General features: G+C 41.1%; 1 protein-coding gene across 7 annotated transcripts in view; it reads left to right on the top strand.

Annotated features, from left to right (window-relative positions):
* HECW1 (HECT, C2 and WW domain containing E3 ubiquitin protein ligase 1) overlaps positions 1 to 14,280 on the top strand; it is a 332,618-nt gene that overhangs the window by 231,786 nt on the left and 86,552 nt on the right. For 4 of the 7 annotated variants that reach the window (XM_053261886.1, XM_053261891.1, XM_053261889.1 and 1 more), the window contains 3 exons: positions 1,762 to 3,159; positions 7,057 to 7,158; positions 12,121 to 12,271. In XM_053261886.1, the coding sequence (XP_053117861.1) occupies positions 1,762 to 3,159; positions 7,057 to 7,158; positions 12,121 to 12,271 (1,651 nt within the window). The remainder of the gene's footprint in view (positions 1 to 1,761; positions 3,160 to 7,056; positions 7,159 to 12,120; positions 12,272 to 14,280) is intronic. The other 3 variants (XM_053261888.1, XM_053261893.1, XM_053261892.1) reach the window with 3 other exon arrangements.

The raw sequence follows: 14,280 nt of genomic DNA, 5'->3' as shown, positions 1-14,280 counted from the left end.
TAAGGGTGGGGAAGGGTGCTCTTACCCCTCCCGCCACACTTCCCCCACCAGCGCTGCCTTTTAAAATGGTCTGGCGGGGCGGCAGTGTACCTCCTTGCTGCCCCAGTACGTCCTTGGACCGGAAGTTTCTGCTGCATGCATGCACAGCAACTTCTGGTCACTTCAGGTCCAATGAGGCACCGGGGCAGCAAGGAGGTACGCTGCCACCCCGCCGGACCATTTGAAAAGGCAGTGCGAAAAGGGGAAAATGTGTTGGGAGGGGTAAGAGCACCCTCCCCCATCCTTAAAGAGATCCCCTCCACCTTCGAACTTCAGTGCTCACCACTACTAGAGACAGGGCTTTTTCAGTTGTAGCCCCTCAGCTTTGGAACATCCTCCCCGAAGAGCTTCACTACACTCCCTCCCTCAGTGTTTTTAAAATACAACTAAAAACACATCTTTTTAAAGAGGGTTTTTAATGCTCCATCTTTGATTATATCTGGCAGATTATTTAATTTCCAGTTTTTATAACTCTCAATTCTTCGCTTTTAAAATAACTTTTAATTTGAAACTTAATACTGATTGTGGTTTTTAGCCTGACTTTTAACTTGTTTACTTAATTTGGTTAATTTTATTACTTTTATTTTACATTGTATCTATTTTATTGTTGTGAGCCGCCCCGAGCAATAGTGTACTGGAGGGGTGGGGTATACATATTTCAAATAAATAAATCAGTCAGTCATGCTGGGAGGAGACGTGTCCTTACAGCACACTGATGTCTCAATCAAGTGCAGCAGGCCAGTCAGGCAAAATATTGTCTGAACTGGTTCGTCTCTTGGCTACATGCAAAATTTTATTTATTTATTTATTTATTTATTTATTTATTTATTTATTTAATTTATATACCGCCTAGTATAAAAATCTCTATAGTGAGCAATATATAAATACTATCAATAAATGTTATCAGTAAATGCAGCATATGAACAACATGCTGGGTTTTAAATATTTAATCTCAAATGGTAGCTATTTTACTTATGTCTCATTCTTTACACAGGTAAGCAGTCCAAGGGCTTTGCTTTCAAATTATGCTGGACTATCCTATGCAAGTTTACTTACATCTTATGTAGCATACTATGCAAATATTGAGCATGTACTTATATCCTATGTAGCTTACTATGCACACACAACCTTGTGAGTGTGTTAAGGATTGCATTCTTAAACATTTTAGATCATGCTGTTTTAAAAAATAGAATCATTCTGTAGCTCAACTTTTTAAAAGCAAAACAAACTATTTTAAAATTTAAACATCTGGTTTTAATTTTTTTTAAGTATTTTAAAAATCCACCCTGTTCTTGTTAGTGTATGTGCAGTGACTCTTTGTTCTGGGCATAGTTAAAGTGAGGAGCATCTGACAATAGCTCGTGCATGTCAGTGGGTGTTATTTTTTAACATTTAAAATAATCAAGGCAGCTGAGAGAACTAAAAGCAATAAAACATCAGCAAGATATAGTCTAAAAACATATTGCAACACAGTTTCAAATTTAGAAAGTGACAGCAGCAGTCAAATCTAGTATTCTGGCATAGCCAACAGTATTTACTCTTGCTCTGAAAGTGAGCAACAATGGGATTGGGTGTACCCCCTTTGAGAGGCTCTTCCATATTGTGGGTATCAACAGATGGCACAAGCCAGTGATAGTTCATGATTCATGGTAATTCATGCTAGCTCATGATTCAGCAAACAGCATAATTTAGTTAAGTAACTCATTTTCTTCTTGCTTCCAGCAGATGATGAAGAGGTTTCTCTTACAGCAGATCCTGAGTCAGCTGAATTCCAGGAAAGCCCCATGAATATCTCAGCGGAGGAAATCCTTGGTGAGCCTCCGTGCACCAGCACAGTGAGCTCAGAAAGTGCAGCTCCAGAGAAGCTAAATGGATGCCCGGTGATCTGCATCAATGTTGATAGTTCTGATGCTGGGGAGCTCACACAGAACAGCTTCTTAAAAGAAGAGCTAGCAGAAAATGGGGAGGTTGATGTAGTGCCAGCAGACACGGTTGATCCCTTGGAATCCATCCCAGGGGAAATGATGCCTTCCCTGAGTGCTATGGACCTCACTGAGCAACTGGCTCTGCTGGCGTGCACACCTCCTGAATCTGAAGTTAGGGAAAATAATAAAGTCAATTCTGTTACTCAGGGAGACAATGACATCTTTACCAGCATAGAAGCCTTATCTATTGATGAGGTGAGTGGACATACACAAACTATCAAGGATATAGAGAAGATTCAGGAAGATGAAGGAGCTTCAGCCCAAGAGGAGGAGTTGGAGGAGGAGGAAGAGGAAGAGGAGGAAAACAAGCTCCAGCTAAGGACGATGGTGAAAAGGAAGAACAGACCTTGCTCCTTACCTGTGTCTGAAATTGAGACAGTAATAGCATCTGCCTGTGGGGAACCTGAGACTCCTCGTACCCACTACATAAGGATACACAATCTCCTGCACAGTTTGCCTTCAGCCCAGATGAGCAGTGATGATGGGGAAGGTGAGGAGGAACAGGGTAGTGTGGAGAATGATGAAGAACCAACAGTAAGGGAAGTATCTGAAAAGGACATGGTCAGCGAGACAGAAACAGTATTGGCAGAACCTCCCCAGGAAACAAGAACAGAAGAGAACTTTGATTGTGGGACTGTGCCACGCAGCACCTCCATTGAGCATCTTGCTGACTTAAATGGACAACTACTGGATGGCGAAGGGCCAAGAACTGAAAGCGAGAGTGAGCTGAGTCCCAGGCCTAATGGTGACACTGAGTGTGAAATGTGTGACACATCCTGTTACAGCCCTTCCTGTTATAGCACTTCCTGTTACAGCACCTCGTGTTACAGTACTTCCTGTTACAGCACTTCTGGTCAGGAAAGTACCAACCGGTTCTCAAGCCATACCCGGTTCTCCTCTGTTGAAAGTGCAAGAATTTCGGAGAGCACAGTTTTTTCTTCACAGGATGACGAGGAAGAGGAGAACAGCGCTTTTGAGTCTGTGCCAGACTCTGTGCAAAGCCCCGAGCTTGACAGGGAGCAGGTGGACAGCTCCGCCCACTGGCCTGAGGATTTGGTAGCTCATGGAGTGAATCTGCAAAGAACAGCAGAAAGCATAGAATCTCCAGTAGCAGGCCCAAGCAACAGAAGAGAAGGTTAGAATTGGAGAAACAATACCTTGATTATCTATCCTAGGTATTACAGGAGATAACACATAATCAAGGTCTGATCATTCAAAGAATGCTCAGTTTTGTTTGGGGAGTAAGACTTAAAGCCCCACTTAGGGAGACAAAGAACAAGGTTTAAGTGTTTGTATCGTCAGTTTACTTTTGATATAACAGTAGTGGTAGGCACAACCAAATATGCCCAAGAGCTTCTTTTGATTGTACTTTCTGTGTAATGTGCAAAGGAGGAAATGAGCTCCCACCTATACATGTGGATATCATTCAGGTCACTGCAGGGGAAATGGAGTCATTTAGGGCCTTGCAACCCAGACATCAGACTCGTACCTTTAAATCACCTAATGTTGTGAAATACGAAGCAGCCGTATTTCCTCCCATTCCTGGTCCTGGTGCCCACCCCTCCTTCCTCAGTTGCTGTGCAGCACACTAGATTCCTGCTCACCAGTCGGTGAATGAGGGAGGCATGACAGGCTGTGGAGGGAACAGAGAAGAAGGATCTATGGCTGCCTCATCTCCTACAGCAATAGGAGATGGGAAGGTATGTGTCCGGTTGCAGGTCAAAATTATGATCTCCAGGCCCTCCAAACTGCCACTTCATTTCACTGGGGCTTTCCCTCTGTTTTCTGTAAGGCATATTCCACTTCATCTCAGACAGTGTGTGTGTGTATAGGGGCGGCAGAGAGTGGGGTGTGTGTGGGGGCAGGAGAGCATACTTAGTGAAGGGCTGCATCCTCATCTGGTGTATTAAGCTGCTGCACTTTACAGGATCTGTGAGGATCTGGCTCAATCAGATATGGTGTGCCAGCATGGCATCTAAATTTCTCTTTGTATTTGGAGACCTCATTTTCATAAACAATAAACACAGTAAACTCCACAGGTGATGAAACTCTGGTTTTTGTAGCAAGAGGGTAATGTGTATACCCTCATGGAGCAGTGTAAAGAGCATCTAATGCAGTGAATTAAGCCTAACTTGTCTCATTGTGGTGGAAGGCTAATATGCCCGGTTATTGGAGATGCGCAGTTGTTTTGCTTCTTCTTTCCTCTTGCTCCCCTTGCCTTCTGATCTAATTTCACCAATGGCTAAAATTTCCCTCGAAATTTTAGCTGTTGGTGAAATTACTGTAGGTGTAACTTTCTTATTTTATATTAATGTTTATATTTGTGCATATTTGCACATTGAATTTCTCTGATATTTTGTGGATTATATTGGCTATCTTGACTGTCCTTTATAGAAAAAATGATAGGATATATCTATTTAGAAACAATAAATAATAAAAAATAAACATTTACTATAATGTTTGCTTTTGACTAGTTGAGACAAAGAACATGATAGGTTATCTCCACAGATTTTTTCATCCACTAATGTCTAAGGGCTGATTCACACAGATCTTGTTCAAGCACAGGAGCAGTCCCAATCCTCCTTGAGTTTGCGCTCTCTGGAAAGCCCTAATGTGTAAACCAGGCAATTACAGATATGAACAGTAGCAACTCCTATATCATGACAGCTACAGGAAGCTAGAAAGCAGCTGGCTGGTTGCTATTGGAAACAGATTGCTGGACACAATGGTACTTTGATATAGCAAGGCAGTTCCTTTGTTGTTATGTGCCACCATAATTGACGATGCTCATAATTGCCTGAAACATTGTTTCTCCATATATCCATGTATCCAGGAATCTTTGGGACTCTTCATATTGGTGAAAATATATTTAACTATTCACTGTGAACCCATGCTGTGGTTACTTCCCACACTAGTGTTAATCCAGTTTGTCTGGTCGACCCAGACACAGCACTCACCCACTCCCGGGATAACGTCATAGCCGATGCGCATCATGGCTTCAGAGGAGTGGCTGACTGCCTCCCCCACCACCACCATGCCTGACACAGGGTGGACCCACATCTCGGGCAACTGGACTGATCCGCACACAGGGATGACATGGCGGGTGCCTGGCAATGATGCTAGGCAGCCAGTGCCATCCGAGGGTGGTAAGGATGGAAGCAAGGGTTGGAAGGTCGGGTTGGACAAGGGGAAAAGAGAATGCAAAAGGGACCAGGCAACACAGGAGGGGTTAATAAAGGCAAGCGGGGAGGGGCCAGGGCTAGGGGAGACCGAATGTCCAGCCTGTACAGCAGACTTTAAAAGAGGGCAGGCTGGTGATGAGGGTAGAGTTGTGTGGATGGGAGGGTTGTGGTTCTCTGGGGAAAGACTGCTGCTAACAGGAGGAGGAAATAGGCAAATTAAACCCTCTCCCCTATGTCTGAGGCCTGACCCACTCAGTAGGCAAAATCTAAAAGGCTGGCAAGGAGAGTCCCAGGCAGATACAGTTTTTCTAAGAGTTAACTCTAGTGTGGGGAAGAGCTGGAGCATGGCTCTTCCCGTCCTGGTCAAGGATTTTTGTCTTATCCCAGTAATGCAGAAAATATTTTACCCCAGTGATGCAGAAAAAATCTTACAGCTTCTACAGTAACTTTAGAAACAGTTATATTTAAGTAAATAAATAAATAAAAGGCAGGGAAGAAGTCTGATGACTGGTGACATAGTGGTACGTTGGATGAGGGGTGATAGTTGTGACAGAACTTAAAATAAGCTTTATCACATTTTCAGCATGTAAAAACGCAACTTGTGTCTATATTTTCATCAGTGGCTTTTGCTTGGGACATTTCTTTTCATGGTTGTGATATCATTGATGATCATAGAACTATACATATAATTGGGGAAAATACAGTCTATTTTTGACACTGTATTAATTTTTTAATCCAGTAGTTAATTAAATTTGAATTTAAAATTGCTTTATGTGTAATTAAAGTTTTATATTATACATGCTTAACCATATAAGAGCCAACTATGAGTGAATTTTCAATCGGATTTTAACTAAAATCATTTATATTTTAATAATTTGGCTAACCATCAGTGAAAAGACTGATAAATTAGTATGACTGTGTTTGCTATAAAGAGTCTCAGTGCTGGAAGGATTTAGACATAAAGAATGTCTAAACAAGTTCTTTTACTTTGGTTAAAAGTAACAGTGTAAAGCTCTATGGCGATGTCACAACTAAAAGTAATTCTTTGTTCCTCTTTATGTTTTTGTTTGAATCTATTTTATAACATAATTAAATAGGGGAAAATGACAAGCAGTGGGATAAAACAAATGGTTTTGGGGGAAGGGAAAAATGTTCACTGACTCTTTGTATCCAAGAAATATTTCAGTTATGGGTTGCGGTTTCTCACAATATCTTCTGATATAAAGAATTATGTATTGGCAGAGAATGGTTGGTGTTCTTCAAAGAAATTCTAGTCAAAACAGCAATTATGAGTGACAGTTTTCTTAGATCAACAAGGCAGGAGTTCCTGCACTGAATGTTTGCATTGAGAAAACCCTTCCACTTCCCTATTGGCTCTATATCTCTTCTTTTCTATATCTCAAATCACCTCTTCTTTATCTCAGGTCCCTATGTGTGCTTTTCTGTCTCTTTCACTATCTTTCTTCTAGCTCACTCCCTCTTGTTCCCTGGTCCTTTTCTCGCTTTCCTCTCTCTCTTCTCTTACATAACATCAGTTTATATCTGGAGAAGATGGGGACTGAATCCAACCCATCATCCTTTAACTGGGGTCAGATTGTCACCCACCATTCCTTACTGTGTATTAAATCTCAAGATCTTCCCTTTGGCTTCAAATTTCAACAGCTCTTTACCATGTACATTATTTTAAAATTGTGCTTGGAAATAAGGCTTTGTCAAAGCAGCTACTACGCCAGATTTCTGATAGCCCTTATCTAAAGTCCTTCCAGTCATTTGTGTTTATAGTAGTGCAATTATAACCACTATATGGCATCCATGAATGAATATGAACATCTTGACTGTCTTATCCATAGGTGATTGCCCTTTACTTCATAATTCCCAGCCAATCAACCAGCTTCCTTCCCTGAGGCCTGACCACCATCACTACCCAACCATTGATGAGCCTCTTCCACCAAGTAAGCTTTAGTTATTTTTAAGTATTTCTTTCTTTCTTTCTTTCTTTCTTTCTTTCTTTCTTTCTTTCTTTCTTTCTTTCTTTCTTTCTTTTTTTGCCTCAGCTTTTCCTGTTTATCTGAAGGGTACAGAGCAGTATTCCTCTGTAATCAGCAGGGAATGTGTGAAGCCCCCTGAAGAAAACTTACGATTCTTTTTGAAACTTCTTTGGTTTCACTCTGATGTTTTGCCTGAAGGATGTATCCAGATTTATTTCAGATTTTTTTAAAAAAACAAGTTGCTCTGATGAATGAACTGGACCAGAGGTCTTTTAGGCCTAGGCAGGACCTTATTGGCTGTGTCACCTGACCCCTGCTGAACTAGTAGCTTGTGAGGAATTTGGGACTAGAGGCATGTGGGCAGTTCAGCAGTGGTCAAGCAGCTGATGCAAAGGAGAAGCCACAGGAAGGCATGAACATCTCCAATCAGTGTTGTGCCAGTTGCACTGACTACTTGTGAGCTTCTGGGTCCAATTTGACCTATAAAGCCATCGTGACCTGGGATCTGGATACCTTACCCTGTACTAACCAGTTGAAGTCAGATGATGAAACCCAGCTTTGTGTGCCCTCACCTCATTCCAAGAGGTTAGAAAAGTAACTGCAAAAGTAAAACCTTCATTGTAGGGGCACCTCTGCTTTGGAACAGCCTGCTTTTCAGTGTGAAGAAGAATCCATCTTTTGTTGTTTTCCTTAGAGGCGACAATACTTTTCTAAAATTTTATTTTAAGGCAGACATTTGGTCAATTTGGTAGCTTTGAGTTGCTTTTGGAATTCTTGGCTAACATTCTGCCTAACTAAGCACACATGCTTCTAGGGTCTGTGGGCACCCAGTGGGAGCCCTCACGCAACTCCCCAGTCCTCAAGCACACACACTGTTGCACTAGATTCCTAATTCATTCGAGCAATGCCTGAGTGCCTCTGAGGATCAGCGATGTGTTTCCAATCTTCCAGAGCGCTTCCAGAGCATGGGCAGCACTCAGACGTTGTTAGGGCGCTGGCAAAACAGCAGAGGAGGGAGGGAGTTGTGCAGGCCTCCCACTCTGTGCCTTCAGACCCTTGAAGCATGCGCACTTTGTTAGGATGTCAGCTCTTGTTTGTGGATTTATTTTATGGTATGATCTTGTTGTGTGGTTTTTAAATATTGTGTGCTGCTTTGAACGTTGGCAAAGCAGCCTATAATTATACACACACACACACACACACACACACACACACTTAGGGCATTTTCAAACTAAATTTTAAAAAGCAGGCCTGGAGCATGGAGGGAGAGGCAAGACTGATGGCTTAATGCAGCATTGGACTTGATAGAATGTATGTCTGTCCTGCAGTTTGTGAAGCTGGGTTCTCATTGCAACTGAAAAAGGCTATGTGGCATCTCTTTAAATGTCTTTCTTCACTCCACCAGTGTATCCTCTAAAAGCACTTAGCGCACAATCTGCTGGGAGGTTCTGGTTGGGACGCATATCCAGTTGGATTGAATAGGAGCTCCCATTTGTTTCTATGGAACTTGAACTGGAGAGTGTTCTGCTGTATTCTGCTGTATTGTAGCTTTGGTGGATTAACTTTTCAAAGCTTAAGGAGGAAGGGACACAGAGAAAACAAATTCCATATTGAAGAACCTACCAAGCCAAGATTCCCTGCTCAATTAAGGTTTGCTGGAATGATCCTTCATAAACAGGTAGCATGCGAGTGCAGGTAGCCACAAGAATGAGGTTTCTAGATGTACCTGTGCCATATGTACAATCTGCATTTTCTACCACTTTTAATGTGCTTATTTCTGACAGAGAACCTACTGGCTTGCATCAACAGAAATTGGCCACCAGAGGGTGTACTCTGACTTGTAACACTCTTATAACCTTTTGAGTCTGAATTATTACTGTTTGGCTGCAGAAAGTGGCCAGCGTCTTAAAAACTAAGTAAGGTTTGAAAAGAGAATTCTATATTTGCTTTGCAAAGAGTACAGTTACTTGGTTTTCAGTGACCTTCGTAAATAATCCATCTGCCAACTGAGCTCTTGGTATTCCCTAACCTCATCACTGGATTTGATTCTGACCTTGTTGACGCAGTAGAGGGAAAAGAAGGTTTCAAGCGCCTAGAGTCCAGAAGTCTTATTAGAAGCCTGCTGTAGATTAAAACAAACCAAAGTAATAAGAAAAGTTCACATAATAGGCAAATATTTCCCTCCTCCATAATCTTTTCCAACCACTTTGCAAATGAGGGCAAATTAGATTTCTGAATATTACAGCCAAATGTCCTGCTGTTAAGTCATTTAGGAAGAATATTAAATATTTTTCTGTATGCTTAAATCTATGAAGATTTCTCTGGGTTCTGCCATTATATTCATTCCTGAGTGCAGTTTAGCATCCTTTTCTACTTCTTCCTCAAAGTATTTTGCTGATAGACCTTTATAGAAAGAACAAGTGTTCATTATGGAAGTTAATAAATGCAAACCCCCAAGTACTATTATTTATCAACAGAAGAATAAAGAGCTAAAGAAGTCTACTAGAACATCTGTTCCCATCTCTGTTCTTCCAGTATAACTATATATTCTGTGTCCCTTGACAGATTTGTGTTCATTGTGCAGTGCCAATTGAATCTTTGCCACAGAAATTAAATTATTTAATTCTCCATTTGATTTGAAAGCCATGTAGGAGTAATAATTCTAAAGGATGGATTTTTAAAGCACATTTTAAAAGTACATTCTCCCATCTGATGGAAAGATTTTTCATCTGTCTGCTTTTACAATGGTGTCCCTGATGCCTATATTACTTCATAACACCAAATAAATCACTCTTAAAGAGAGTGGATCCTTTATAAATTGCAGAGTGTAAGCATGGTTGTATATTTGACTTGATGGAGAAAGAGTTGTGTCTCTCTGAAGTTATTTTTGCAGGACATTATTTGCCTAATCTAGGATTGGTGGTTAGCATATGGTAAAATCCTCCTCAAAGGTCTTAGATGTGTAGAACTGTGTGTAAACTATAGAGTATTCACAACAGTTGTTTTGGGACAAGTGCATGAGGACAGAATTTGATCTGTATATTCAAGGCACAGCAGCCTGATATAACACACTGGGCCCAGCCCTGACACAGTAAGTCATGGCTAAATCCTATTGGGAAAAAATAGTCCTTTTGCTTTTTGTGGAATTTAGACTGTAATTCTAAATATATTCACTAGACCATTGAACTTCATGGGATTTGTTTTTGAGCAAATCTGCTTAGGTTGAGGCTGCACACCCACAGCCTGCTCACTTACTTAGGAGCAAACTCCACTGAACTCATCAGAACTCAAGCCTGATCCTTATGCATGTTTACTCAGAAATCACAACTAGCTGGTAGCGGGTTTGAAGCTACTTTTTGTCACTGTGTCCCCATCATCTTGACATAATGTTCTCCTGCTTTTAACACTCAGCCACATGTTTGGCTGCCGGTATGTTCCTGCTTAAGTGCTTCACTGGCTGAACCACTTCATATGATACATTTTTTTCTACAGATGGAGTGTCTCTGTCATATATAAATTGCCCTAACTCAGAGATTCTTTTTGCTGCCAATATGTCTGTGGTACATTGTAATAAGTTCTCCGTTTGCAGTGTTGTACAGATCTTCAGTGTTTTCTCATTGTTTTTTCAGTACTTAGGTACATGTCCCATAATGTCTGGAATGTATTTACAATTCTTCCCCACTGCTTGTCATGCCAATACAATGTTTTCCAATTAAGTGGAGCAATTTCTAGCTCTAGGCTTTAACCATCGGCATTAACCATTGTATGTGTCTTGTGAAAGCTTTTTACATGATTCATTGGATAATTACACATTGTTACAGTCTGGCTGGTCATAATAATTCCAAATTGCTTGCTTTATTGCCTGGTTGAGAGTTGTGGAAACCAGTGTTCAAAAGGTTGCATGTTTGTTTTTAAAAAATATAACTTTAGGTTATTGATTGGGAGCACCAAACATTCCATCTTGCGGCTTCTTGCTTTATATGTCTAGGAAAGCATACGTCTTGTTCACAGCTATTGCTATGCATGTTCTCGATTATCTGTATAATATACCCTATATGTTTTAGGGCATATTCACTTGAATCTTTTTTACTCTTTATGAATAAGACAAAAGATGTGGGGGGGGGATTTTTTCTGTATGTCTTGGATCCTTAAAAAAAATGTTCATAACTTTGATGCACTAGTTCAGAATTGGAAGCTCTTTGGACATGTGAGAGCTCCAATGTACACATCAAGATTCCATATGCACTAGACCTTCCTGATTTGTTCCAGTAGTAGGGTAGTTCCACCATTTATGCCCTTAAGACTGAGGATTGATTAGGAAACTCAAGACATCCAGTTACAAAAACGGCATTAGTCTGCATTTGTGCAGGAGATTCCCCATCCTCACCCCAATATTAGTTGTGCTCTCCCAGCTCATCTGATATTCCTCTTCTACCTGGGTGCACATGGTGCTGGGATTTGAGCTTTTACTGGATTCCTATTTGTCTGCACTCTAGATTGTAATGGTGGGACCAATGCTGATGAGGCAGCCCACACAATCCATATTCTGACTTTGGCACCACATCAACACACTTTTGGGGAGAACTATCCCTCATGATTCTAGTTTAATATTAAAGTGCTGAACTGGAAACATAGGATGCTCTTATTCAGATGTATTCAAACAGTGAGTTGTATGAAGTTGTATGGCACTTCTTACATCTGTCTTTTGCTTGGGGATCACCTTTGATATGAACTCTATAATGTCTTCATGAGATAGATAAAGTAACATTTCTTGTAAACCATCTTTGCATAGGTTTTGGGAGCGGCGGGAGTGGGGGGTTTATATACATGTCTGGTTTTCCCTAATGGTGGTTCTTTCTGGGCGTCACCAGACAAATTACCTCATATTCTATCTTTTCTAATTTTGTAAAAAAAAATTAATGCAAGACTGGGAAGCTCGGATAGACAGCCACGGACGGGTATTCTACGTTGACCATGTGAATCGAACCACGACTTGGCAGCGTCCTACGGCAGCAGCTACTCCAGATGGAATACGCAGATCAGGCTCAATCCAACAAATGGAGCAACTCAATCGGCGGTAAGCTTTCCTCCTCTAAAGCTCTGGTGGAGAATTGGCTAGGACAGGGGCTTTCTCAACAGTGGTACCAAGACACACACACCCTACCAGATGAGGTCTGCTCTGCCCCTTCATTTGCTGCCATTCCAGTGTCTCATAACAATTGTTCTTTTTCAGACAGTCTCTCTGACGCCTGGCTGAATTCCTTCCCTTTTTCTGAGCTGGTCTGGAGCTTTAATTTGATTACTGTTGGGCTCTGCTAAATATTTTAGCAGAAATATTTTCTATTTATTCTTCTTATATTCTTATTGTTTTTGTTTTTATAATGTTTGGCTTTTTAAATTAATCATAAGCTGTAGCATAGGTTTTTGGACCAAAAGACAAAGTAAAACAGCAACAACCCTTCCATATGTAAATAGGGACATATATTGTTGTGTTAGAAGTTACAAGAAGAGAGGGAACACTCAACATGATTTTCACCCAGAGCCTCCAAGTGTCTTGCATTGATTCATTCCACATACACACCCCTGTGTATAGATGGATCTACACAAGAATATATGCACAAACTCCAATTCATGTAAAATATGCACTTGGAGTGGGGTGTGTGGAAGAAACAAGTTTCATGCTCAATTCTGAGTACCTTTGACAGGCTTTTATTAAAAGCTTTTCAGCTGAGAAGGACCAAAGAGTTACAAGCTGCCCCCATTGGCTTTCTAAGCATAAATGCTTAGGTGCGTCTTGAGGCAACAAGGCTCAAAGGCAAAGGTAGTATGCAGACATAGTCCTTTTATACACTTTCAAACAGTATTATCAGCAGTTTAGTGCAATCCTGCACATTTTTTTACAAATGGAATTCTCCACTGATCAAGAATCCAAATCATATAGCTTATACAGCAATAAGAGGATGTTTAACTAAACATAAACATGTTTTTAAGTTTCCTTGCAGTCCTCCGCTGATGGAGCAGCAACTGTTTACTAGAGACTGTGTACCAAGACCTTTGCTCCTTAGCTCACCCCTCCTATTCTCTTTTGGGGCACGTACATGTTACAGTCAGGTCAAGACAAGGCTTTTGGGGTTCTTCTTTTTCATTTGCTTCCACAGGTGGGGGGTGAGAATCAAGGTATTATGAAGTACCATTGAAAAAAAACATTTTAAACCTCTTCATCTCCATAGACTGCTCCTGCAAGACACCTTTAAGATCCATTGCAAATGCAGGCATTACCCTCTAGTTAACAGCAGTGTGTTTTCATATAGTTTAAAATTAACTTGACGTTCTGCTGCAGCACAAGTATTTTCCACTCCTACTTCAGGAAATGTTAGTCTTTTCTCTTCCCTCTCCTTACTATAATGGTGCCATTTTCTGTTGAAACAACCAGGTCTGGAAAGTCTGTCCCCTAATTATACACCTTAAAAGAGCGAGAAGGCTAGCTGGGGTTTTTCTTGCTCTTTAAAAATGTCAAATGGTTATCTTCTGGGTGCCAAGTGGGCAGGAGACAAGAGCAAAGCTTCTTCCTTCCAAGACAGCCAAACAGGATGGGAGTTCCTTGGTGTGATTTGTAGGGAAAGTCGAGGGCTCTAGAAACTAGTCAGCAACCAGATGATAGCCACCAGCAACTTAATTTAATTCCTAAAGGCTATAACTCCCTGTCTAAAAATGATCATTGTACATAAGGGCTCAGAACAACAAAGAGACTCATAAGGAATGATCCCAAGCATCCTAACCACAGACAAAGCTTCCACAAACATGAAGTGAAGAGGTGAGCCTGTATATCAACAATACTTCTTCTGTGTGGTCTCTGTGTATAGTACACTCTAGGGATTTTGCACCTGTGCAGAAACACCCTCCGGAACTTACTATAGCTTTACCTCAGAATTTTGGCGGGAACCCCACCCCAACTGCCCTCTAAGGAGCATACCTCTAAGTATTTCTCACTTCAGTCTGAGTGACCACCACAGCACAAGAAAAAATAAGAAGCTATTAATTCCTCCTTCCCTGGGAGGAAAGGTGGGACGTGTGCACACACAGATG

This window comes from Hemicordylus capensis, chromosome 6 (assembly GCF_027244095.1).
Source record: "Hemicordylus capensis ecotype Gifberg chromosome 6, rHemCap1.1.pri, whole genome shotgun sequence".
NCBI classification, from domain to species: domain Eukaryota; kingdom Metazoa; phylum Chordata; class Lepidosauria; order Squamata; family Cordylidae; genus Hemicordylus; species Hemicordylus capensis.
This window is presented reverse-complemented; position numbering and strand designations above follow the sequence as displayed.